The sequence below is a fragment of the Kryptolebias marmoratus genome, linkage group LG20 (genome assembly GCF_001649575.2).
Source record: "Kryptolebias marmoratus isolate JLee-2015 linkage group LG20, ASM164957v2, whole genome shotgun sequence".
NCBI lineage: Eukaryota > Metazoa > Chordata > Actinopteri > Cyprinodontiformes > Rivulidae > Kryptolebias > Kryptolebias marmoratus.
Genome location: NC_051449.1, coordinates 21,361,518 through 21,386,086, shown reverse-complemented (window position 1 = coordinate 21,386,086; position 24,569 = coordinate 21,361,518). Strand labels below are relative to the sequence as shown.

The window sequence follows — 24,569 nt, the reverse complement described above, 5'->3', positions numbered from 1 at the left end:
CAGCAGGCGCCTCCTCTTGTCACAGTGACTGAAGTTGAAACATGTGGAGGCAGCAGAGACAGTTCAAACCTTGAATTCTAGCTGTGCGGCAGGGCCTCCAGCCGATGTGGCGGCGGGCTCGCAGCCAGGGCCACTTATTGGGAGGGCGCGGGTCATTGTGCGGGGCCCGCTCATTTTCAGCGTGCCTGCGTTGCACAGGGAACTCATGTTACCAAGCCAGGTATGGCAGGCATCCTGTTCACTGGGGCTGAGGGTTTAAACGAGGGGGGAAAGCCAGCTGCTGTCCCCCTGAGCTCAGACCTCGTTGGAAAGCCACCGCTGACTATTGTGGCCCGGATACCGGATTATCTCAGCAGCCCGGCGACGGGGGAGGCAGGAACAAACTGTAGGTATTACGACGGGCTCTTCCACTTCCAGGAGCTCTGAGTGAGCCTGTGATCAGAGATAACACGGGCCATGAGCTGCAGGCTCAACCAGGAGGGCTGGAGATTTCCAACTTCTCACTTCTCTCATGTGAGACTGATTAGGAGGTGCTTACGATGTTACCACATGCTTCTAAAGCATGATAGGGAAATATCAAAGCTGCTGCTGGTGGCTCAGGATCACCATGGTAACCACACACTTGTGTCTGTCACTCCCTGACAGCCCTAATGAAAAGGCGGGCAGACTGAAACGCAGACCAGAATAGCGGCTCCCAAACTTTTTCTGCTTTTGACCGACAGATTTGACGGGCGGTCGTCACACGTGTCAGTTTTTAACGTGTCTGCGGCGTTTTTATGTGGGAGATATGACAGGTTAAAAATAAACTCCCAGCTCTGAACAGAGACGTCTCAGCTCAGATACAGAGGAATGTGAGAGTTTGGATGTCAGCGACCTGAAAACTGTAGGTCCTACAGCAGAGGGACACAAAAATGACAGTGTTTATAAGTAGAAACTGCATCAGAGGTATGAAGTTTATTTAAACACAAAAGTAGGTATTTTATCAGCTTCCATTGTTCCAAAAGTTAGACCCAAACAAGAGAAGCTGCGTTTTCTGTGAAGATTCTGTGTGAATGCTGAGAGCTGAATGATTTGGCTGAAATTTGTTGAAAAATACATTTTTAACTGAATTGCCCAAGTTAAAACAAGCAGAACAGAAGCTAAAGTCGGCACAAACAACTAGAGCAAAAATGAGCAAAATTGTGGCTAAAAGCTAAAATTAACAAAACTTTAGCCAAAATCTAATTGTATCAAAATTGTAGCTAAAACCTAAAGTTAGCGAAACAGTAGCTATCATAATTTGTTTTTCACCTAAAAGCTAAATGTAGCAAAATACTTGCTAAAAACTACATTTTGCAATCTTGTCGCTAAAAGCTACAACTAGCAAATCTGTTGCCAAAAGCTAAATGTACCCAAACTGTAGCTAAAAGCTAAAATTGGCACCACATAAACTATAAGATAAAATCATTATAACTGTAGCTAAAAGATGCAATTAGCACAACAGCAACTATCATAGTCTTTTTAAATATAAAAGCTAAATGTAGCAAAATCGTAACTAAAAGTTACAATTAGCAAAACTGTAGTTAAAGCTAAATGTAGCAAAGCTATAACTAAAAGCTAAAATTGCCAGAACTGTAGCTAGTAGCTAAATGCAGCAAAACTGTAGCTAAAGCTAAATGTAGCAAAACTGTAGCTAAACGCTAAATGTAGTAAAACTGTAGCTAAAAGCTAAATCTAGCAAAGCCGTAACTAAAAGCTAAAATTGTCAGAACTGTATGTAGTTAGTAGCTAAATGCAGCAAAATTCTAGCTAAAAGATATGATTAGCAAAAGTGTAGCTAAAAGCTAAATGTAGCAAACAACATGATATCTGTAAAATGTACTGAGGTAAAAGCATTTCTGTCTTGGCTACAGTTGATTAGCTGTGGTGGCCATCTTGAGCGAAGTCCAAAAGCTAATAATTATTTGTAGATGAACATCCACTGATTAGACTTTCATTAAAATCCATCTAGTGGTTCATGAGATATTTTGCTAACAGGCAGACAAAAAAACATACACACACACACACAAGACAAGGGCAACAACATTATCACCCACCGTCTTTTATGGATAAACTGTGTTCTATGAGGAACGCTGGTGGCTGAGCTCTGTGATGTCAGCTCAAAGCAGGACTGAAGCTTTTAATACGGAACGTCTTCAAGAACAGTTCCATCTAATAACACACACACACGCCCACTCACACACACACACACACACTGTAGGTCCTCTCTACACAGATAATTAGATGGTAGCTCTCACTTGGTAAAAATCTTCAGCTGAAGTGGCTCCTCTTAGTGTGTGTGTGTGTGTGTGTCCATGTTTAGCTGAAATCAATCCAGTTATGTGTGGAACTCGAGGCCCTCCTCAGGCCATGGTCAGTGAGGATGAGCTTGTTAGCAGTAACACAGAGCAGAAAACTGATGTGAGCGGGACTCTTTGTTGTGAGATTTCATGCGAAGTGTGTTTTGGAGCAACCATTTCTGCCTTCCTTCCGTGTCACACGGCTGGGCTGGTCTCTCCCCGCAGCTTTTCCCTCCGGCAGCTAGAGTTGTGATCGAATGAGGAAATTACTCATCAAACAGGAACTCGTTGGCCTGTTTTCCAGCCATTGTTCTTGCAGCACTTCGTCAATGTTTTCCACCCAAAAAAGAAACAAGAGCAGTCTGCTTATTCTCTTCATGTAGGCTTGAATGTGTGAGTCAGCAGAAAATTTAAAGGAATGACTCAGCTATTTTAAAGTGGGTTTCGATGTAAAAGTTATATAAGAAAAGTTGTAGCTAACTCTGTAAACAGCCTTGCTTTAGATAAGAGTTTTATTCTGACGGGACTGACAAGCTAATGGCTAGTCTGACTGCAGCAGAACCAAGTGGATAGCTGCCATCTTGAAACAACTCCAAAATGTCATAGTGGTTCAAATAAATACTGTTATTTAAACCTTAACACTGCTGTTCATTTTGTATTACACAATTACTTACATACACACTAAATACTATGGGTTAAAAACAACCAAATTTATAACTGAGCTAGCACTAGCTCAGTTTTGGACCTAGCCAACCCCGGGTAGTTTTAACTCAGCAGGGTTGGTTTATCAGTTTAACCCGGCGTACTGGGTTAAGTTTTCTACTAACTTGTTGAGTTAGAGCCTAATAAAAGCTGAGATAAAAAAAAACCAACAACAAAACAACCCAAAATCTGCCTTACTTGATTGGAATTAGGTTGGTGCTAGCTAGCTGGCGCTAACCGTTATTAGTGTCAGATAGCTAGCACCTATTTTTGTTTTATATGAAGAAGCTAAACTCCCTGTCTAGTGCAAACTGAAAGCCAACCATCTTTTTACAAGTTGTCTCGACCGTCTTACATTTATTTATTACATCCTAAAGCAGCGTCCCAGTCAGTGGGTCAGTTTTTTAGCCTGAAAAGCCGGCTGACAGGAAACATGTCCCCAACAAAAGAGCTGTCAAGTGAAACAATGGAAAGGATTCCCAGAGAGAAAGAAGCTTCCAGTGGGCTGAAGAGAACCAGTCACACACCGAGGATGACTGAATAAAAGTGAAACTCAGTGAGGAATCACCAGTCCGCTTTGGACAAGGAGGCGATGCTGAAACTATAGTTCGATGCAGGTTCAACAAAAAAACATGGCTGTGTGAAGAGAAGCCATTTTGGTTCGACCTTGATAACCCCATGCGATACTGCAATATCTCACGTGATATAAGTTAGTGCTTGGAGCATGCGTTGTGAATGACTGTCAGCTTCTACCACATCAGGTTGGAGCTACAACTCCATAGGGTATAGCTCTGTTTGTGTAGGCTAGCATTGATAAGCTGTGGGAGCCATCTTGATTTGGGTTGGATTGACAATATCTGTAAAGGAGGCTGGGTCATAACCATGTTTGTGTTTTCTAAAGTCAGTCGGCTGTGGCAGCCATCTTAAATCAAATTGACTTCAACAAGAGCAGCCACTAAATTTCAGTTGTTCATTCATCTAATGTAAACTTATAAATGTTACTGACAATAATATTAATAAAATACCAGGCTTTCTGCTGTCAGGAGCTGCAGACTGAGACCAGGACCCGCACAAGGTGTCACTGGAGAGGACCCAATAACTTTGTGTTTACAGAACAAGTGTTCAGAACCTTCAGCAGGAAGGTTTTTCACACGGCGCAGTCAGCATTAACACCTCTCATCTGTAGCTGTTTGCCCTTCAGACCATTTATTTGTCTTCAAAATGAGATGTTTACTTGGAGCCCCCGGTGTGAGAGGCACTTCCTATTCCACTTCCTGTACCAGGCAGCGCACCATTCGGAAGAATGGTTTACAGGATCATCAGGAAAAGCTGCACTCTGAGCTTAACTGGAGATTTCTAGGAATAAATAGTGTTTGAAGCAAACATGCACCAAAGGTAAAGGGTTATATGCCATTCTCTTGGCTTGTTCGCTCCGTAACTGGCATCTAAGGGGTAAATGTGCAGTTCGTCGCAGCGGCTGAACATAAAACTGGGTGTATTCTTTTCACAGGACTTTTCAGCGGTCTTACCGTTCTGCTTCAGCGGCAAGAAGAGGACCTAGGTCATCAGGACATATGTTTTTTTTGGCAGGAGCCAAAAGTACTTCAGGATCAGGCAGAGAAAATGACAGGAGGTAACAGATTTTTGTTTATTTATTTATTTTGTATCTAAAAGTACAGACTGTAAATAGAAAAGGGTAAATGAATTATGGGTTGCTACTCTTAGAGGAATATTTTGTAGGGTTCTGTGAAAAGGTCACGGACAATTAATATCTTACCTGTTGTAGATAGCTCTTTGAATGGCCTCAGTTTATTTCTGACAGGACAGACAAGCTAATGGCTCGTCTGAACACAGCTAACTGTGCAGCCTGAGGTCACTTTGGGCAGGCAGGAATTTTAATTTCTGCCCAGAAAATTGTGTAATGCAAAACTGACGATGATGCAAAGGCTTACATAATAGTGTTTGCGTAAACCACTATTAAGTTTTTCAAGATTAAATCTGTTTTACGGTGGAAACATTTGCTTCAGAAGACCGTACTGATGACCTGATACAAGGTAGCAGGTAGATAGGAGCCACTTCTGGATTGGATTTTGATGTCCTAAAACAAGATCCATCTTCAAAACTTTCCTTTTGCTACTTTTAGCTTCTAGTTAGCATTTTGTTACTTTTAGCTAGAATTTTGCTACTTGTAGCTATTCAAAACCCTTTTGCAACCTTAGCTTTTCACTAGCCTTTTGCTAACCTCTTGCTGCCTTTAGCTAGTTTTTTTTTGACATTTTAACTAGTGTTTCACTGCTTCTAGCTAGCTTTTTGCTACTTTAAGTGTCTACCTAGTGACACTACTTTTACTGAAGGCAAACTTTTGCAACGTTTAACATTTATGCAGCCTTTTGTTATATTTAGCTTTCAGCTTGCCTTTTAACTGCATGTAGCACTCAGCATTCACACTCCAATTTGCAGAAAATTCAATTTGCATTCCAGAACTGTGAAGACTCCGACCAGAAATGACCCCAGGCTGCACCAGAATGGCTACAACTTGCCACTGCAACTCTTTGTGCTTGCAAATAATTGCATAATTCTATCTAAAAAAAATGTGGCTTTTAATCATGGACTTTTGTCTTTTTTGCTTCTGAAAACTAATGAACGTTCATACAATGTCTCATTTTCTGTCGTCAGTGCACTCTACCAGAAATTTCGGGAGGTGGATTTATTGGACAAGAAGAAGACGGTGACAGCTCTGAAGCCTGGGGAAGATCGGGCCATTCTTCTTGGACTCGGAATGATTCTGGCCTCATTTATGGTGTATTTTGTCCTGGGGATCACTATATTACGCTCCTACGCCGACAGGTACTGACCTGTTATTGCTTTTGTTTCTGTAGGAAGAGAAACTTCCTTTAGGGTATTAAAAGGTGCTTTTGGATCAAACCAACTTATGGGCTGTTTAAAGGTCATAGAACTGAAGATGATCTCTAAAGGACAGCATACTTTTAAAGTTTTTTTTCTCCCTGCTTTTACACCATTGTGGGAACACTGACGTAATGACAGATATAATGGTCTTTTTTTTCTTCATAAACTCTAGTTTTCACTGTTGCTGTATATCTCTGTATGTTGCTTAGCTTTTCAGAAGTTAATATTAAGAACTGTGGCCAACTTTTAAAGCTTTTTCGTGACAAAGATAGACTCTTTCTGTGAACCAATCACTGTTACGTAAGGTCAGTTGGACCAGTGGTTTTCCAGCTGTGTCCCAGATGTTTCCACTTACATCCCCTTCACACAGAATGACAAGCCTGCTGCGCTCTCCACGACCCAGTAGATCGCAGCAAGTTTGGAAAACCTCCTTTAGTGTGAATGCATTCACAACACCGCTCCACTTTTGGTTCTCACTAAAAAGGTCATTCCTGCTGTGTTTTGGGTCCCTGAGACGCTCTTTAAGACACCCTTGGCAGGACTCTTTAGGAGAAAGCAGCCACTCGTATCAATTCCACATTGTTTCCAGGACCTTGTCACGATCATAGTCGTAACCTAGACGTGATGCCAACGTGGCCAGTCCTGCTTCAAATTCTCAATAACCAGTGGTGCGTTCAGGGTGACGGGGAGTGTTAGTTTTAGCACACGTAGCATTTTATTTTTAGGCCATCAAGTTCGGTTTTGGTCTGAACTGGGCAGAGCAGCTTCCTTCACATGTTCCCACATGGCTTGTGGCGAACTGCAAACAAGGCTTCTCATGACTTTCCTTCAACAACAGCTTTCTTCTTCCGACTCTTCCATAAAGGACAGATTTGTGGAGCATGACTAATAGTTGTCCTGTGGACAGATTGTCCCCCCCCTTGAGCCGTGGATCTCTGCAGCTCCTCCAGAGTTACCGTGGACTTCTTGGCTGCTTCTCAGATTAATGCTCTCCTTGTCCCATTGGTGTTTTTTAGGCGGACGGCCATGTCCTGGTAGGTTTAATTGTACCGTACTCTTTTTATTTTCAGGTGATGGATTGAACAGAGCTCCGTGAGATGTTCAAAGCTCAGGATATTGTTTTGTATTCTGACCCCGCTTTAAACTTCTCACCAACTTTCTCCTTGACCTGTCTGGTGTGTTCCTTGATCTTCATGATGCTGTTTGGTCACTAATGTTGTGTAGCAAACCTCTGAGGCTCATAGAGCAGCTGGATTTAGATTGAGATGAAATTACACTCAGGTAGACTTTATTTACTAATTAGATGACTTCTGAGGGTAGTTGGTTGGTCTGGATTAAAGCGGGGCCGAATACAAACGCACGTCACACTTTTCAGATTTTTATTTGCAAAGAATTTAGATAAAAAAAACAAACATTTCACTCTCACTTCACAATTATGGAAAATCCCAGTAAAACACTTTGACGTCTGTGGTTGTAACGTCACAAAGTGTGGAAGGGGCATGAAGATCGTTTCAAGGAACTGGATATGGATTTTCCATATGGTATTCCAGCTTCCGCCGCATTCCAAAAACATATGTGATTTCTTAAAAGCTGATTGAAAATTAACCATAGATTTGAGTAAGCATGGTTGTGTCCAAGAAATGCATTTTTGTGGCAGAGCGTGAAGGTACACCTGTGTCAGTAAGGGTGCAGAAATACACTCTGCATACAATTGGAGCAATAAAACATATTTGGGAGCATTTCTTTTTGATTTTGTTGTGAGCAGAGCGAGAAGAAATTCTTGGTTAAAGAATAAATGTTAATATTTCTGTTGGAAACATGTTTTATTCATCAGATGGGCCTGCCGACAAACTCTTTCAATGCTCTTTCAACCTGAAAATTGCTAAGTACTTACCCCGGGCCAAAATTTGCCAGAACAAATCGTGCCCTAAGCTGAGCTCGGTTTTTATCTCGAATGAAAGTGGCTCTTCATGTGATGTCAACGCAGCGTGTGGATGGAGGAGGGCCTGTGTGTCGTTCTCAACTCCACGGTCACAGGCGAAGTGAACTGCTCCTACAGCTGCGGGGCAGATTGCTGGAGAGCATCCAGGTACCCCTGTCTGCAGGTCTACGTGAGCGTCAACAACACGGGCCGCTTAGCTCACAACGAAGAGACGCAGGACGCCAGCTCGGAGGTGAGTTCGGAGCCAGCGTGAAAACACTGGAAATCACTGAACCGTTTCTTTTTTTTTTTTTTTTTTTTTGACAGCAGCAGTTAGATGCTGGCCTGACTTTCACCACTCACAGCTCAGAGAACTTCTGTTAGGACTCACTGTTGCGGAATAAAAGAAACTTGGCAACAATCAGCAGCAACAAATAGTGATTGCCCTGTGTAACCTCCCCTCCTCTTTTTGCCAGTGTGTCTATGTTCCTCGGTGCCAAAAGGACAGCGCGGCCATGCTCTCCGTGGTCATGGACATTTCCGAGCGTCTGAAGGTGAACCAGCAGGTTCCCTGCTACTACGACCCCGACGAGCACCAGGGGACCGTCCTCCTGACCCGGGTCTACGACCACAGCGTGGTCTTCCACTCGCTGCTCTGGCCCTCGTGCATGCTCACGGGAGGGGCCCTCATCATCGTGATGGTGAAGCTCACGCAGTACCTGTCCAGGCTTTGTGAAGAAATAGGGAAGATCAAGAGGTGAATTACGTGCAGCGGCTCTGAAAGCCCGGCGAGCGGCGGTCAGGTTGTTGACATCTGAGATGAAAGGGTTTTTTTTTTTCTTTTTTAAACCAGCTGAACTCTTGCTGACCTTCTCGCAGACTTTCCTTCTTGGCTGAGACGCGCAGAACCTCCACGGCGCGGCGGGGATGTAGTTGTTTATAAAAGCGGACAGAATGTTCCGAGGTGGAAAATGTCAAACATGTAGCTGGCGGTTCCTGACAAAACCGTGACTGCGTTTTGCATGGTGTTAAAACGTGGAGCATCTCGGGGCTCCTAATAACAGGTGTTTGTTATACCATAATGTGGTTTATTATCCTCATGTCAGATGTGCTGCAGCTGACAGAAACGACTCTGCTGTCTGCTCAGAACTGTCCAGCGTGTGGCTGAGAATACTGAGTGGTGTTACAGGTGTGGGAGATTTCCAGGGTTCTAATAATCACATGTGTGACGTGTAAAAACATGTTATTTTAATACTCACAATGCCAACAACCGGGTGAAATCTAGCCTTTGGGTGAATGAATTTTACAAACCCTGTTATGACTTTATTTTAGGTGAAACTGTCCTCAAAATGAAATCCAATTAAAAGCTTATGTTATGGCCGTTTTGATCAAATCCTGTAAATGGCATTATAGGAAGTCTCATGTGAGATCTCATAAGATGTGTTAGGTCTCAGAGTATGTGTTGAAGATGACTCTCAGCTACTACCACACTGAAATTTAAACCCAAATCTGTAAAGCTCACTGAGTTGGAGCCATCTGAAATCAGGCTGACTCCAAAAGTTCACCAGTTGTAAATGTACACCCGACGATTACTTTCCGAGAGTTTAATTTAAAAAAGTGCTTCATGAGAAATGTTGGTAACACGGCAGACAAACAAACACACCCAGACACGGGCGAAAACATTGTCGCCCTTTCCCCTTTGGCAACGATAACCATTAAAGGCTCAACATTAAACCTATGCTTCTGCCGCACTTCATTCCTTTTTACAGATCTGCATCAAAAATCCCATTATGACTCACTGAGCAAACATCCTGATTCTCCAGGGTGTGACTCAGTCAAAGGGTGGATGTTCAGTTTGAACTGTAAACATAACTGGTATGAAATCAACATTTTAAAATGTTGAAACTGGCGTTCAACAAGGTATCGTTTTAGGACCGCTTGTATGATGTTCAAACGTATGCAGATGATGTCAATATATATGTAACTGTCAAGTCTCCACAACAGACTGCAGCTTTACTAAACAGACAAATGGTGCTCAAGTGGTTTAAAAATCATCTGAACTGAACCAAAAACTGTCTCAGTTTGTTGTCCAATCAGAGACGGATGTTAAGCTTTTAAACAAAGATCCTGTGTGACCTGTTACAGCTCAGAGTATGTGTTAGCGAGGACTCTCAGCTACTACCACATCAACCGTTACCACAATGTCTGTAAAACCTGTTTTACAGACATTTCTAAGGTTGATTAGCTGAGGCAGCCATCTTGAATCAGAATTGACTCCAAATGTTAATCAGCGGACGATTAGGGACATTTCGAGTGGGTTAGGAGATATTTTGCTGACAGGCAAACAGGATTGAGACTAGCACTTAATGCTAAAGTTTTAAACAAAGATCTCACAGTTTGTTAGCACTCAGAGTGTGTGTTGGAAGATGACTCAGCTACTCACACGTTAAATTTTAGCCCATTAGCTGCTAAATTGACTGATTTACAGCCAAAGTTATGTTACTTTGGTTTCAAGCTGGTCCAATTTGGAACATTTTACTTACAGCAATAAAACTATTAACTAATTTTAAAGTTTTTGTCTCCGCTGAATAAAAACTAATCTGGGAACACTTCTACAGCTGAAACGAGGCAATGTTTTCCTCTTTTACATGTTTTCCAGTTCATTTCCTGTCCTTATTTGTAATAATTTCATGTATGTATGAAATGTCTTGTTTTATTGCTGCATTCAAATGTGTATTTTTCTTCATGTATTGGCAGTTTTAAAGAATTTAAGTTTTACATTTTATTGTTATTATTATTGTTAGTCAAAAAACCCACTGTATGACTAGGTTTGCTATTGAACAACAGTGTCATTGTAACGTTAGGCATTTTTTTTTTTTTGTTGTGTCCTTGATTCAAATAAAGTTAACCCTTGTGCCTTCCTCCAGTTTACTTCCCTCTGGATACCTTCATGGCAAAATGTACACACACACACACACGAATAGCTAATAAATCATCATTCATCAATAATTTTTTCAACTTTTTTTTATAAAACTAGTAAACATCTGGTTAACAGGTTGAAATATTTAATTTTTATTACAAAAACACCCAACAAAAGCTTAATTATTTTTTATATAATTCATACTGGAATTACAGTTTTAGATATGTCAAAGATTAGCAAAACAAATTATTTGATTGCATCAGTAAAACACTTATTTCCACTGTCAAATATCTGTCAAAATGCTGACTTCATAGGCTGACTAAATGCTGGTTTTATACTGTAAAGGCAATGAAATAAAAAAGTGGTTTTAATGGAAGTCAGTGAGGTTTTTTTTACCATGAAGGATTCCAGAGGGAAAGTACTACAGAAAAAACACTAATGTAATTCAAACTATTTTACTGCTAATCTTTGCCTTTAGTCACCAGCAGAACCCCATCCCCCCTAATATGTATTAAATAAAAAAATAGGATTGTTTTTTTTCTAATAAAGAATAAAATACTTCATATAAATAAACTGGCATTTCAAGTGGTAAAATCCTGAAGCTGACTGAATGTTTGGTAGTTTTCAGCCAGTTTGGAGACATTTATGAAAAACAGCAGAAAAGGATGATTTAATGTTTTCTGACAATATCTTTGCCATAGAGATGTCCAGAGGGTGCAAAACCCATCAGCAGTGGAGAAAATAAGTAAAAGAAAATTTGCAACACAGCCAAAATGATCCCCAAATAAACAGGTTAAACTAAACTAAACTGGAGGGGATTTTATCATTATATTTATAATTCTTTATCTCTTTGCGAACTGAATTTATGCTGTAGTGGTGTTACATATGCTTCAGAACAGGGTGTTTTTTTGTCTTCTGTGAAAGTAGCAAAACAAAATGAAAGAATTGTTATTTTTCCTGCAGCACCCATTAAGCTGAGGAGCTGAGGGAAAAAAAGTGAATTTGCATTGACTGCAGCATACATGACATGTTGAGCAGTCTCTGTGGCGGCTCTAAAAGCCGTTTATTTTTATTTCTTTCTAAAAGCCGTGTTTCTCCTTCCTCCTGAAAGCAGAGGAGCGAAGCAGCGCTCCGTGCAGCCCGCCTCAGCCTCCCCTCCTCCTGACGGAGCGCCTCTCCTGCTCTCCAGCTGCTCGCTGGAGGCGGTCCCACGCCACGAGCCCGCTAGCTGCTAGCTGCTAGCTGCGCTCGGGCTAGCCTGCTAACAAACACTGCAGTTTCTTCCCAGGACAGCACAGCGACGAACAAAATGAAGTGTTTTAAACTTGAGCCGCCGCGACGCTTTGACAACATCGCCGGGAGCTAGGGGTGTCTCCCCCCCTCTCTGTGATAAACGCTTACATGGACTTCACCATAAAGCTAAGGCGGCAGTTTGAGAGTTCCCGAGCGGATGGGATTAACTCAGCTAGCCGCGGCTAATGTCGGCGCTAGCTTCGCGGCTAACCGGTTGGCGTTAGCTCTCTAACTCAGGTAGTGCTGTGCATTTCTTTATTTTGTTCTACTCGTTCGCATTTAATGCTCATTTGAAACACCTACGTGGCTGCTCACACGACACTCTGCTGCTCCGTGTCAACATAATCACGTCAGGCTGGAATTAGCTCATGTTTGAGGCGAACGCTTTTGTATCGCAAATGACATTGTTCAGCTAGCATAATGGACATTTGGCTCGCCGAGGAACAACACCGAAGTTGAGCAACGGAGAAATGAAATAAACAAACCTAACAGCAGCTGAACTCAAACGAGCTCACCCGACTGTCAAGCCCAGAGTTACTTTCTCCGGAGTTGGCCACTTTAAAAGCCATGTGTGGTTTGGGTTTTGTCAGCTAGCGGGGTTGTTTACATGATGTTTGAAGGGCTGATTTCACTGGAAAAAGTTATCAGATCATCGCCGCACTTCATGACTCAACCTCACATACTTTCAGCCAGTCTCAGGGACTGATTATTTTCGTTCACACGTCTCCTAAGATAGGATGGGGTTTGACATCGATGGGTTGGTTCGTTTAATGATTGACAAGTGTCCATTAAGTCCTGTCAAACTGGACGAAATGATCAAACGCTCTCTTCTCTTTTAAAATAAAGCTCTTTTCATACATTGGAGTGTAACTCAAAGTGCTTTACAGCAAGTCAAAACATGTAAAAAAGTTTATAAAAGCTGTATAAAAGGATGAAACAGTGGTGCCTGTAAATAAAGAGGCTAAAGAAATATGAAGCATAGGTAAGATAAAATCAACTTTAGGCCACAAGCTACAGCTTTGCACAATGTATTCGTGGCAATAATAAGCACAAGCATGCTAAAATACTTCAAAATGAGAATACACTTACTTAAACCTTTGTTTTTTAATTATCTTGATAGCAGAAGGAATGATTGACTTATTGTAAAGGGTCTAATTTGCAAACTGACACCTTGAATCTCCTCCACGATGGCAGCAAATGAAAGCGTGCGTCGTACCGTCCGCAACCTTCTGCGCTTCCCTAAACGCAGGTTAAATTGCGTTGACGTCATGAAAACGTGAAATCTAAAATCTTAAGGTTGGTAGAATCAAGACACTAACAAAAGAAGAGAGAGAAGAAAACATGGAATAATAAAGTTACTATTTTTTACCTTAAAAATGAATCCGACAGCATTTAAGACTGAGGAAAATAACTGATTAAATTGATTACAGTAAATTATAGCCAATTAAGAGTGAAACTTAGAAGTATGACAGCTAAAATGAACATAATGATAATAGTTGGGCTCGAAGCCAGGCTGAACAGGTGAGTTGTGATTTTTCTTTTGAAAACAGCCGTCCTCAGGAAGGCTGTCCTGCAGGCGAGAATCAGAAGAAGATCATGATAAGAAAACTATCCCTCAGCTCGGGTTGTGGTTCTGACTTTAGGTAAAATCAGAAGACCTTTTCCAGAGTAACCTCCTACTGTTATGTTTGATGGTTTGCTCTAAAATCTCCAAAGCTGTGTTTCCTTTCCAGTTCTTTTTAATTGGCTTCCTTCCAGACATTTTGTGACAAATGTTGACTATGTGTACGTCAAAGGTAGCGTACCGATTACGGCCTGTCAGTTTGCAGAACTTACTGTCGCGAGCGTTTTCCGTCATTCCACACAAGACGGAAATAATTATATCATTTTTGCTTCCTTCTTTCTCGCAGTTGGCTGACGTCGCTCCGCTAATTACCAGGCTAGATTTGCTGGCACGACCATGCCTCCCAGACCCTCCTCGGGAGAGCTATGGGGGATGCACTTGATGCCCCCCAGCATCCTCGTGGACTGCCTGCTGCCAAATGGCATGATTCTCACGTTGGAGTGCCTCCGAGAGGCCACGCTCATCACGGTCAAGCATGAGCTTTTCAAAGAAGCCAGGAAGTACCCTCTCTACCATCTGCTGCAGGAGGAGAGCTCGTACATCTTTGTCAGCGTCACCCAGGAGGCCGAGCGGGAGGAGTTTTACGACGAGACCAGGAGGCTGTGCGATCTCAGGCTGTTTCAGGCCTTCCTCAAAGTTATTGAGCCAGTGGGCAACAGAGAAGAGAAAATTCTTAACAGAGAGATAGGTATGCTTCTGCGCCGCCTCCTCGCTGCTTCAACCCAAACCACTGCTTTCCACAGTAATGTAACAGCTGCTACCTTTATCTCAGCGGATCACATACTGTTCAATATATTAATGTGCGCTATTTCATTGAAATGCACATGTAAAGTGTGTAGAATTTTAAAAAAACCCTCACATTTACCTTTTTTTATTCCCTTTTGTAGGTTTTGCGATTGGAATGCCCATATGCGAGTTTGATTTGGTGAAGGACTCAGAAGTGCAGGACTTCAGAAGGAATATTTTAAATGTTTGCAAAGAAGCCGTGGACCTCAGAGACAGTAACGGATCCCACAGCAGAGCGTTGTACGTCTATCCTCCTAATGTAGAATCCTCAGCAGAACTTCCCAGGCACATCTATAACAAGCTAGATAAAGGTAAGACGTCTCACTCTTTGTGTTTATTGCACTACCTGCATTTTAGACAGTTCCACGCTGGTGACACAAATGTCTACTGAGTTAAAGTTTGCAGTTGATGACATTTTATATTTAAAAAATGACCGCTAAATTACACACTTTTGCAAAAGAAAAAGTAGTAAAGCGACTGAACAGGAGATGGTTTAAGCATTAAAATTCCTGACAACATCCAGTCATGGGAAAAAGAAAGTCCACCATCTTTCAGTTTTAGGGTTTCATGTATCAGGACACAATAAAAGGGATCTGGTCTTTATCAGGTTATAAAATTATTCAAATTTAACCGCAGAGGTACAAGAACACAACAGATTCCACTGTTTCATTATTTTTTAATTAAAAATAAATTTAAAATGGAAAAAAAAAACTGAAGTCCACCCTTGGTGCTTCCATAGGATTTAGGAGGGAAAGTATGAGTCAGGCTTTGCTAATCACATACATGTGATTAACCATGGATCATCAGTGTGATCACCTCTATAAAAGCTTGAGTTTAATCAGTTTGTTGCACTTGAGCAGACAGGCTTGTGTTAACACAACGCCAAGGAGGAAAGTCATCAGCAATGACCTTCGAGAAGTAGCTGTTGCTGCCTATCGTTCTGGAAAAGGTTAAAGGTCATCTCCAAACTATTTAGAGTCTGTCGTTCTACAGAGAGGAAGGTTATTCGCAAGTGGATAATATTTAGGACAGCTGCCAATCTTCCCAGGAATGGACGTCTCATCAAATTCACCCCAAGGTCAGACTGTACAATCCTTAGATAATTTGCAAAAAAAAGAACCAAGCGTTCCATCTCAGACTCTGGAGGCCTCAGTTAGCAGGTTAAAGGTTAAAGTTCTTCACAGGATAATTAGAAAAAGTCTAAACATGCATGGCTTATTTGGAAGTGTTGAAGGAGAAATTGTTTCCTCTCTAAAAACAAGATGACAGCTGGACTTCTGTTGGCAAAGTTTCATCTGAAGGAACCACAAGACTTCTGGATCTGTGTTCTTTGGACGGATGAAACCAAAATACAGATGTTTACCCACAATGCAAAGCAGATCATTTTTTGGTGAAAACCAAACCCTGCATATCAACATAAACACCTCATATCAGCTGTCAGCATGGGAATGGAGTGGTGATGATCTGGGCTTGTTTTGTTGCCACAAGTATTCGGGAGTCAAATGTGACCCCATCTGTCCGACAGCTGAAGTTTGGACCAAACTGGGTCATGATGCAACAGAACAATGATCCCAAACACAGCAGCTGATCTACAACAGAACGGCTCAAAAAAACAAAAGATTGAAGGTGCTGTAATGGTCCAGTTAAAGTCCAGACCTCAGCCTATTGAAAAGCTGTGATGTGATCTTCGACCTCAATGAACTGAAGCAACGTTATAAAGAAGAGTGGGCCAAAGTTCCTCCACAGTGAGGCTGATAAAGTCCTATAGAAAACCACGACTGAGTGTAAATACTGATATAAGAGGTTCTACAAACTGGTGGATCAGGGGCTGGACTTAGATTTTCTCACTTAGCTTCTCTAGTTTGGCCTCGTTTTTCTGTTTATAAATAATGACGAGGTGGAACCTTGTGTGTTTTTGTACACATAAAGTTAAATTTATAATTTTATTATTTTTTCCATCCTGTTCCCTGGAATTGTAAGAGAGTGGGCATTTTTCTGTGACTAGCCCAGGCAGAAGTGCCCGGTGGAGACTTACGCCACGGGTGCAGTAGTTCAACTCGCGGCTTCTCCGCATGTAAGAAAGAAAACAACGTCTCGTCGTTTCCCTTCCCTCAGGTCAAATCATCGTGGTCATCTGGGTCATTGTTTCACCCAGCAACGACAAGCAAAAGTACACCCTGAAGATCAACCACGACTGTGTGCCGGAGCAGGTGATCGCTGAGGCCATCCGGAAAAAAACCCGCAGCATGCTGCTCACCCAGGAGCAGCTGAAGATGTGCGTCCAAGAGTATCAGGGGAAGTACATCCTCAAAGTCTGCGGCTGTGACGAGTATCTTCTGGAGAAATATCCCATCAGTCAGTACAAGGTACTCTATTATTTGCGGTTGATAAGCCCCTAAAGTCTACTTCAAAATGTCGCAGTGCGAGCCATCTGGAAATGTTGATTTGTCCTCAACAGTACGTCCGCAGCTGCATCATGCTGGGAAGAATGCCCAACCTGATGTTGATGTCAAAGGACAGCCTGTACTCCCAGCTGCCCACCGACAACTTCACCATGCCGTCGTACGCGAGGCGGATATCCACAGCGACGCCCTACATGAACGGCGAAACGGCCACCAAGTGTCTTTGGACCATCAACGGAACTCTGAGGATCAAGATACTCTGCGCGACTTACGTCAATGTAAACATCAGAGACATCGACAAGGTACAGCTGCAGAATCTGCTGACTCAGCTGGGACTAACCCAGCTTGTTTAAGACTTTGTTCTTCGGCTTTGGAATGACAGAAACAATTTCTTACTGTTTTTTCCCATCTGTGTACCTTTTAAGTCAAACAGCAGGTGTTGTGCGATGCCTCTTTGTCTGGCCTAGTGCCTAAAATGAAAACGTTTTCATCACCTCGGTGGAGTTGTGTGTAAATTCTTTGTTGTTGTGGCTGTAGATCTACGTCCGGACTGGGATTTACCATGGTGGAGAGCAGCTGTGTGACAATGTCAACACCCAACGCGTGCCCTGCTCAAATCCCAGGTAGGGATGGATGGATGGATGGATGGATCTGCTGGGGTGTCACTCACCTGTTTTAATGATTAATCACTTCCTGTTGATTGCAGGTGGAACGAGTGGCTTAACTACGACATGTACATTCCAGAAATCCCCAGAGCTGCCCGACTCTGCCTCTCCATCTGCTCTGTGAAAGGAAGGAAAGGAGCTAAAGAGGTTAGCCCGTGACATCAAAACTATAATGTTTAAAATGTTATAGTTGTGGACGACATAACGCTGTTCCGTCAGAATTTAATTTGATCTTTTTACGATTCTGTGGGCTGTAAGCTGACAGCCAGTTTAAAACCCCAAATTAGGAAAAGTTGGGCCAGTTTGGAGCATTAGGATAAAAATCCATAAAAACAGGGATTCTTCCTTTTATTTTTTATTTCGTTGACAACATCATGAGCCCTTAGATGTTTTGCATCATGTTTTGTCCACTTCATGTCTTTAGCTCATAAACTGCAGTCCTGTTCTACTTTTCCCACTTAGGTTGTATCAAAAGCCAAGAAGCTACAATCAGTGCAGGTATTTTATAAACTCGACCTGCTTATTTGGGGTTATTTTGTATTCCACACTACACAAACCCACAAAGAAGACACTAGACCGCAGAAACGGTGGCAAATCACTTTAGAAACAATAAATATTGGGTTAAAGTTGCGGGAAAGTTGCTGTGTTTTGGGAAAAGTTGCAAAAAGTTGCGATTTCCCGGGGTTTGCTTGATTTTGCGTTAATAGTTGCGATCGCAACATCGCAAAATCCTGGAGGGTCTGCGTTGTGCATCAGTGCAATTCCAGCTTTAAGGTGGACAGACAGAGTCGGGTTGCTGTGTTTAGCGTTTAATTCGAACCTCTCTGTACTTCCTGTGTTTGAGGCAGATCAGCCCAGTGCCCACCCCTGCTGCTGCTTTGGGCTTTCTAATAAAGATCAACGAGTCATTTTCTCCTCTATGGGAAAAAAGTTGGGAATTACCGTTCCAAATCACTTTTACAATCACTTGTTGACATAATCTGTATGGTAAAAAAACAAGTATTTATGTTTACTTTATTAATATCCCTAAATTCCCCTTTCTGCCTTTTTTTGGGGGGGTAAAAGTGTTACATGCTAGAAATTTGGTAAAGGATGTCTATTAACAAATGAAATGAACTGGTTTTGGTTCATGATAGGATTGGATGATATTGATTTTAGATACAGCTGAATGTTGTTTTTGTATCCTGGTATAGAATATTACAATCTGTGTAGAATTAATTGTCATGTTGTCTTAAAGCAGTCTGTAACTTTAAGGTATTTGAAGAGATTCTAATAGGTTTTTCAAGATTAGAAATGCAATTTTTAGTGTTTCTATCACATCATATAAAGCAAACTGTTGTATCAATAAGTAAATAATGGTTTGAACATAAGGTTTATAACATTACAGAACATATCTAATATATTATAACGTATCTAAAGGTTTTGTTTTGGCTTGTATTTGTTAGAAATAAGCCTGGCAGCATATTGGCTTTATCAGGTGTGAACAGGGGCTGCAACAGGCTACAGTTTCCACTTTTGTTTTTCATGAACTGGGATTGTAGCTGTTTTTGTTTTTAATGAAGAGCTCAAGCACATCGATTTTGTCGGAGCAAATTAAACGGGCCTTCATGTTGCGAGCGGCTTGTAATTTTGCACACAAAGAGCAGGGTGGAGTGAAAGGAGGCGGCCATGCGCTGCCAGTCATCTGCAGCCCTTCATTTTCCCTGCCGTTTGTTTCGCTTCTCCCCGCAGTAATTAAAACCGCTGCGATGCCCAGGGAACGCTGATTTCCTCTGAGAAACGTGGTCTGACAAATGTAACATACACTTTACCTTGGTTTTAGCTCAAACTTGTTTCTGTTTGTGTTTAAACGAAAGTAGATAAGATTTGGATGTTTGAACAGGGATGTCCTTTGTTCTGAGCCACTCCTGTCTGTTTTATATCCCTGAGCTGTCAGCCTCCTAATGATTTTCATATTCATCACGTCACCGGTGTTTTCCTGTAGGAGCACTGTCCCCTCGCCTGGGGCAACGTCAACCTGTTTGACTACACTCACACATTAGTGGCGGGAAAGATGGCTCTCAACCTGTGGCCGGTTCCACATGGCCTGGAGGACCTGCTCAACCCCATCGGCGTCACAGGCTCCAACCCGAACAAGGTAAACGATTGTTAGCATAACGCTCACTTATTTTGCTTCCAGGGCTTTTGGATTTCATGCGGATGTGGGGATTCGATGGTAAACATTTTTGTCCTTATTTTCTGTTAGGAAACAGTTTTTTCTACTGAATACAGTGGCTTCAGAAACTATTCAGAGCATGAGCGATTTTGTTATGTTTGGATTTCTTTCTTTATTTGTTCTCATTAATCTACCCTCAATGGCGGCTCAGCGGAGCAGCGATTAGAGCAGTGGCCCCACAGCAAGAAGGTCACAGGTTCCCCTCCTGCTTGGGGCCTTTCTGTGTGGAGTTTACATGTTCTCCCCGTGCCCGTGTGGATTTACTCCGGGTACTCTGGTTTCCTCCCACTGATCAAACAACAACGTGGTTAACTGATAACTCTAAATTGTCTCTAGGTTTGAGTGAGAGTGTGGTTGTCTGTCTTGTTCATCTCTGTGTGTCCCTGCGATAAACTTGCGATCCATCACAGGTGAGACACGTGGGAAATCCTGAAGATATTAACCAGCTCCCCCTTGAGCTTGCACGAAAAAGTGGGTTAAGAAAATGGATGTATGAATAAGGTATACTTAATAATCCCATAACAACAACAACATCAACAAAAACAAACATTAATAAAAATGAAAAACAAAATATCACATTTCCATAATTATTTAGATGTTTTTGTAACAACGTTACAATACTTCAAATTTAGCTCATGTAATTCTAATTTCTCTTGATCTCTGAAGATGTTTCTGGATTTTCCACCTGTGGTAAATTAAATTAACTGGACCTGATTTGGAAGGGCACACATCTCTCTGTAGAAGGCCTCCAGATGACAATCAGAGCAGAAACCAAACCCTGAGGTCAGAGGAACTGCCTCAGAGCTCAGAGACAGGATTGTTTCAAGGCTCATATGAGGGGAGGGCGACAGAAAATCTCTACTGAAGGTTCCCAAGAGCTCAGTGGCTTCCACGATTCTCAAAATAGAAGGAGTTTGGCACAACCAGGACTTATCCAGGAGCTGCTTACCACACTGAGCAAATAAGAGAGAAGGACTTTATGAGAGAGAAGTCCAAGAACCTGATGGTCCCTCTGACTGAGCTTCCTGTGCGGAGATGGGGCTGTTCCAGAAGGACAACCAGAACTGAAGGCTTCTGTAGACCTGAGCTTTATAACAGAGTGAATGGAGGTCTCTCCTCAGAAGGACTCTCAGCCTGTGAGGAACAGGATTTTCTGGTCTGATAAAACCATTATTAACCTGTTTGGTCTCAGTTCTAAATGTTATATTTGGAGTAAACCAGGCACAGCTCATCACCTGCCCAACACCATCCTTACAGTGAAGCATGGTGGTGGCAGTGTCATGCTGTGGTGTTTTTCACCTGCAGGAAGTGGGAGACTGGTCAGGGTTGAAGCAAAGCCGAATGGAACTGAATAAAAGAAAATGCGATAGTTCAGGTCTTTAAAAAATAAAATGACAAGATTGTATCCACTTTTTTTGACTTTGACATTATGGGGTACTGGGTGTAGACCAATGAGCGGGAAAAAAGGGAACAATTGTAGCATTAAGCTGCAAGAGAACAAACCTGGAAGAAATGATGAAGGCCTGAATAGTTTCTGAAGCCACTGTAGATACAGTATTTATCCAGAAATGGACAGTTAGTACAGCCTGCTAATCTGTCACGTGTGTGAATCATGTTTGTGGAATTCAAACAGAAGAATTATTTTAAAACAAATAATCTTGTCTCATATTGACATGAGTTGCATCAGCTACTTACATCTAAGACTTACAGCTGGATTTCAACCTTCAGCATTTCAGAGCTGGCCTTAAGCCGCCTCGATTTAAACCCCCCCAAGCTTCTTATTCCATTTAATTAATCCCACGTTGACATGGACACCTTTCTGTGACGACTGTAAACACCTTCATCCACCACTTTCCTCACAGGAAACCCCCTGCCTGGAGCTGGAGTTTGACCACTTCAGCTGCCCTGTCAAGTTCCCCGATATGAGCATCGTTGAGGAGCACGCAAACTGGAACATATCCAGAGAGCTGGGCAGTAATTACGGCCACACCGGTTTGGTAAGACATGGACGTCACATTCAGACGAACAGCAACTTGTCATTTCACGTTTCGTTGACGCGTTGAGCTTTATAGACGCCACGTGCCGATGAAACCGATCTCCTGTTTGTCACCGAAGCATTTGGAATGTGACTTTTACAGAGCAACAGACTGGCCCGAGACAACCCCCTGACCGAGAGCGACAATGAGCAGCTGCGACAAGTGTGCAACAAAGACCCGCTGTCTGAAATCACTGAGCAGGAGAAAGACCTCCTGTGGAGTCACAGGTACTTTATCCGCCTGCTGTAGTAATGCTGAGAGGCAATAATAAATGTACACGAGGCTGATCACATTTCTTTCCTCCCTGTTTTAGATACCACTGCGTCAACATGCCAGAGATCCTCCCCAAGATCCTCCTGGCGGTGAAATGGAACTCCAGAGATGAGGTCGCACAGGTGAGCTCAGGTTGCCGCGTCGGACACGCCCTCCTTTATTTCCAGCGCAGAGACCTACGCCGTGGTGCAAAGAGGTTTGTGTGAAACGTTTGCTTTCTGTTCCAGATGTATTGCCTTCTCAAAGACTGGCCCGCCATTAAGCCAGAACAAGCCATGGAGCTGCTGGATTGCAACTTCCCCGACCCCATGATGAGAGAGTTTGCCGTGAAGTGCCTCGAGAAATACCTGACCGATGACAAACTCTCGCAGTATCTCATTCAGCTGGTTCAGGTGCGTTTCCTGCCCCCCCACAAGGAATCGAGCTGCGAACCCTTCCGACTGTGTCGCGTCGTTCCGACGACGGAGCTGATGCTTTAAGTAACTTTCCATATTTTCCAGGTTCTAAAGTATGAGCAGTACCTCGATAACCCACTTGCACGCTTCCTGCTGAAAAAGGCATTAACCAATCAGAGGATAGGACATTTCTTCTTCTGGCATTTAAAGTGAGTTCATTTAAAAAAAGGTCTTCTTTCAGCATGTGAAAGGTTAAACCGTTTGAATGTCACACAACTGTCTGCGTCCAAGCAATGATGAATTTAAACGTCTGCTCAACTTTTAAGACTGCTTAAATGAAGATCGGACACATTTTACGATCCGTTCACAGCATCTCATTGTTGTTTGTTTCCTCGCCTGTATGCCCACCTGAAGATCCGAGATGCACAATAAGACGGTGAGCCAGCGGTTCGGCCTGCTGCTGGAGTCGTACTGCCGGGCCTGCGGCATGTATCTGAAGCACCTGAGCAGACAGGTGGAGGCCATGGAGAAGCTCATCAATCTCACCGACCTCCTCAAACAGGAGAAAAAAGACGAGGCACAGAAGGTAATCTGGCAGCTGGGAGCTGTTTCTGTTTATTAAAGCCAACACTGAAAGCGCTGGGCTTAATCTCAGCAACAGCTGGGCCAATCTGGAGGATGTTGGAACATCTAGTGGCTTATTTCCACATAGCAAATACTCCAAAATTCATCCTCTTATCTGAAGTGTTTTTTTTAAAAAAACAAAACAAACAAACCTCAAGTCAACTCCGAGCCAGTGTGTGGTTCGTCTCTTCTGGAAAGTCAAACAAAGATGATGACAACAAATATAAATAGTTCAGATATTAATGCTGCCAGCACGTTTGTTTTTTTTTACAGCGGAGCTAAAATTAATCAAAAAACTTTAAATGAAAGATGGCTCCTAAATGATTCCGATATGAAGGTATCTCAACCAGAAGTGCCGACAATTTAAATCAAACTGGAATAAAACTTTCACCTCATTGTCATCAGTAAAGAGTCCTCTCAGGTGTTTTAGAAAATGAAACCAGCTCTCTTTATCCAGTTGATTTTAATCTCTTTCACTCTGCAGTGCTATTAGAAAAGCTTTTACCAACAATTCTGAGGCATATAATCGTTAAGATGAGCATTAAAGTTGAGAAATGTTGCTTATCGAGCAAATCAGTCCACACGACAAAGCAAATAATAAACACACTAAAGAAGTGAAATTTATTCAACTCAGATTTTGCTTTTGACTTGATTCATTGTAGGAATTTAAAATAAAAGTTACATTTAGATGCATTTTCCTGTCTGGACCGTAGTAACAGAGAAACAGATGTTACTTAATTGGTGTGTTCCAGTAGTACTAGGAAAAGGGAATTTTCGAGTTCCTAGTCATACATTTTAACGGGAACGCCTCTTCTGAGTGGGAAGTGGGAGCAACTCTAATTAGCCCCAGTTAGGATTTCAAAATGGCTGCTGTTCACAACTTCAGTAGGCAAACTCTGTTTCTTTTGTTCTTTAAGTTGTTTTTCGCATTTAATCACTCGTACAGCTGGTACTTTTTAACGTGTATATAGCAAGTATGAAAACATGTTCCAAGAGTGGAGCGTGTATCGATTTAGTAAGATTTCATATTCTGAAACTGCAAGAAAAATGAAGGCTTTGCTGCGGGCGTCCATCTTGTTTCCGACTCTCACCGAGCGGGAGAACTGGAACGCGGTGAAATGGGGAATCAGGCGACTCCGACTCCCCAGCTACGAGTTCTGCTGTAAACAGAACGCAGCATCAGTAGATGCAACTTTTCAGATTAAAGCTCCGCTGCAAGCTGCAGCTGTCACATGTAGGCACACGATAACCTGCAACACAAATTCAAAGTATTATGGTATTAAAACAAACGTTTAAAATGCATCACGCTTTATTTGCCTTTACTCCAAAACAAAAATGTAGTTACCACTACCTTTGCTGCCTGAATACCCCATATTGCTTAATACTGAATATTTTAAGGTGTATTATAATAATACTGAATAAAATATGTACTTATAGTTGTTATTCACTGATATAAATACATACCCCCCCCCCCCACCCCCCCCCCCC

General features: G+C 42.3%; 2 protein-coding genes across 4 annotated transcripts in view; both read left to right on the top strand.

Moving 5' to 3' along the window:
• Window positions 1-259: 259 nt before the first annotated feature.
• Window positions 260-11,263, top strand: kcnmb2 (potassium large conductance calcium-activated channel, subfamily M, beta member 2). Of its 2 annotated transcripts, none has more exons than XM_017420179.3 (5): window positions 260-385; window positions 4,531-4,653; window positions 5,697-5,867; window positions 7,915-8,101; window positions 8,325-11,263. In XM_017420179.3, the coding sequence occupies exons 2-5, from the start codon at window positions 4,595-4,597 to the stop codon at window positions 8,607-8,609; spliced, it is 702 nt and encodes a 233-aa protein (XP_017275668.1). In that variant the 5' UTR covers window positions 260-385; window positions 4,531-4,594; the 3' UTR covers window positions 8,610-11,263. The 2 variants fall into 2 exon arrangements, with proteins under 2 accessions (XP_017275668.1, XP_017275667.1); XM_017420178.3 differs by lacking the exon at window positions 260-385 and adding an exon at window positions 2,310-4,415.
• A 694-nt stretch (window positions 11,264-11,957) lies between these two features.
• LOC108238323 (phosphatidylinositol 4,5-bisphosphate 3-kinase catalytic subunit alpha isoform) overlaps window positions 11,958-24,569 on the top strand; it is a 21,833-nt gene continuing 9,221 nt past the window's right edge. Inside the window, exons 1-14 of one of the 2 annotated variants that reach the window (XM_017420326.3) lie at window positions 11,958-12,298; window positions 13,972-14,373; window positions 14,573-14,782; window positions 16,587-16,837; window positions 16,930-17,175; window positions 17,411-17,496; window positions 17,580-17,685; window positions 19,523-19,675; window positions 21,616-21,750; window positions 21,892-22,016; window positions 22,103-22,184; window positions 22,290-22,454; window positions 22,563-22,666; window positions 22,872-23,043. In XM_017420326.3, coding sequence (XP_017275815.1) covers window positions 14,022-14,373; window positions 14,573-14,782; window positions 16,587-16,837; window positions 16,930-17,175; window positions 17,411-17,496; window positions 17,580-17,685; window positions 19,523-19,675; window positions 21,616-21,750; window positions 21,892-22,016; window positions 22,103-22,184; window positions 22,290-22,454; window positions 22,563-22,666; window positions 22,872-23,043 — 2,187 coding nt within the window. In that variant the 5' untranslated portion in view covers window positions 11,958-12,298; window positions 13,972-14,021. Of the gene's footprint in view, window positions 12,299-13,971; window positions 14,374-14,572; window positions 14,783-16,586; window positions 16,838-16,929; window positions 17,176-17,410; window positions 17,497-17,579; window positions 17,686-19,522; window positions 19,676-21,615; window positions 21,751-21,891; window positions 22,017-22,102; window positions 22,185-22,289; window positions 22,455-22,562; window positions 22,667-22,871; window positions 23,044-24,569 lie in introns of those variants that run through there. The other variant, XM_025006844.1, reaches the window with a different exon arrangement.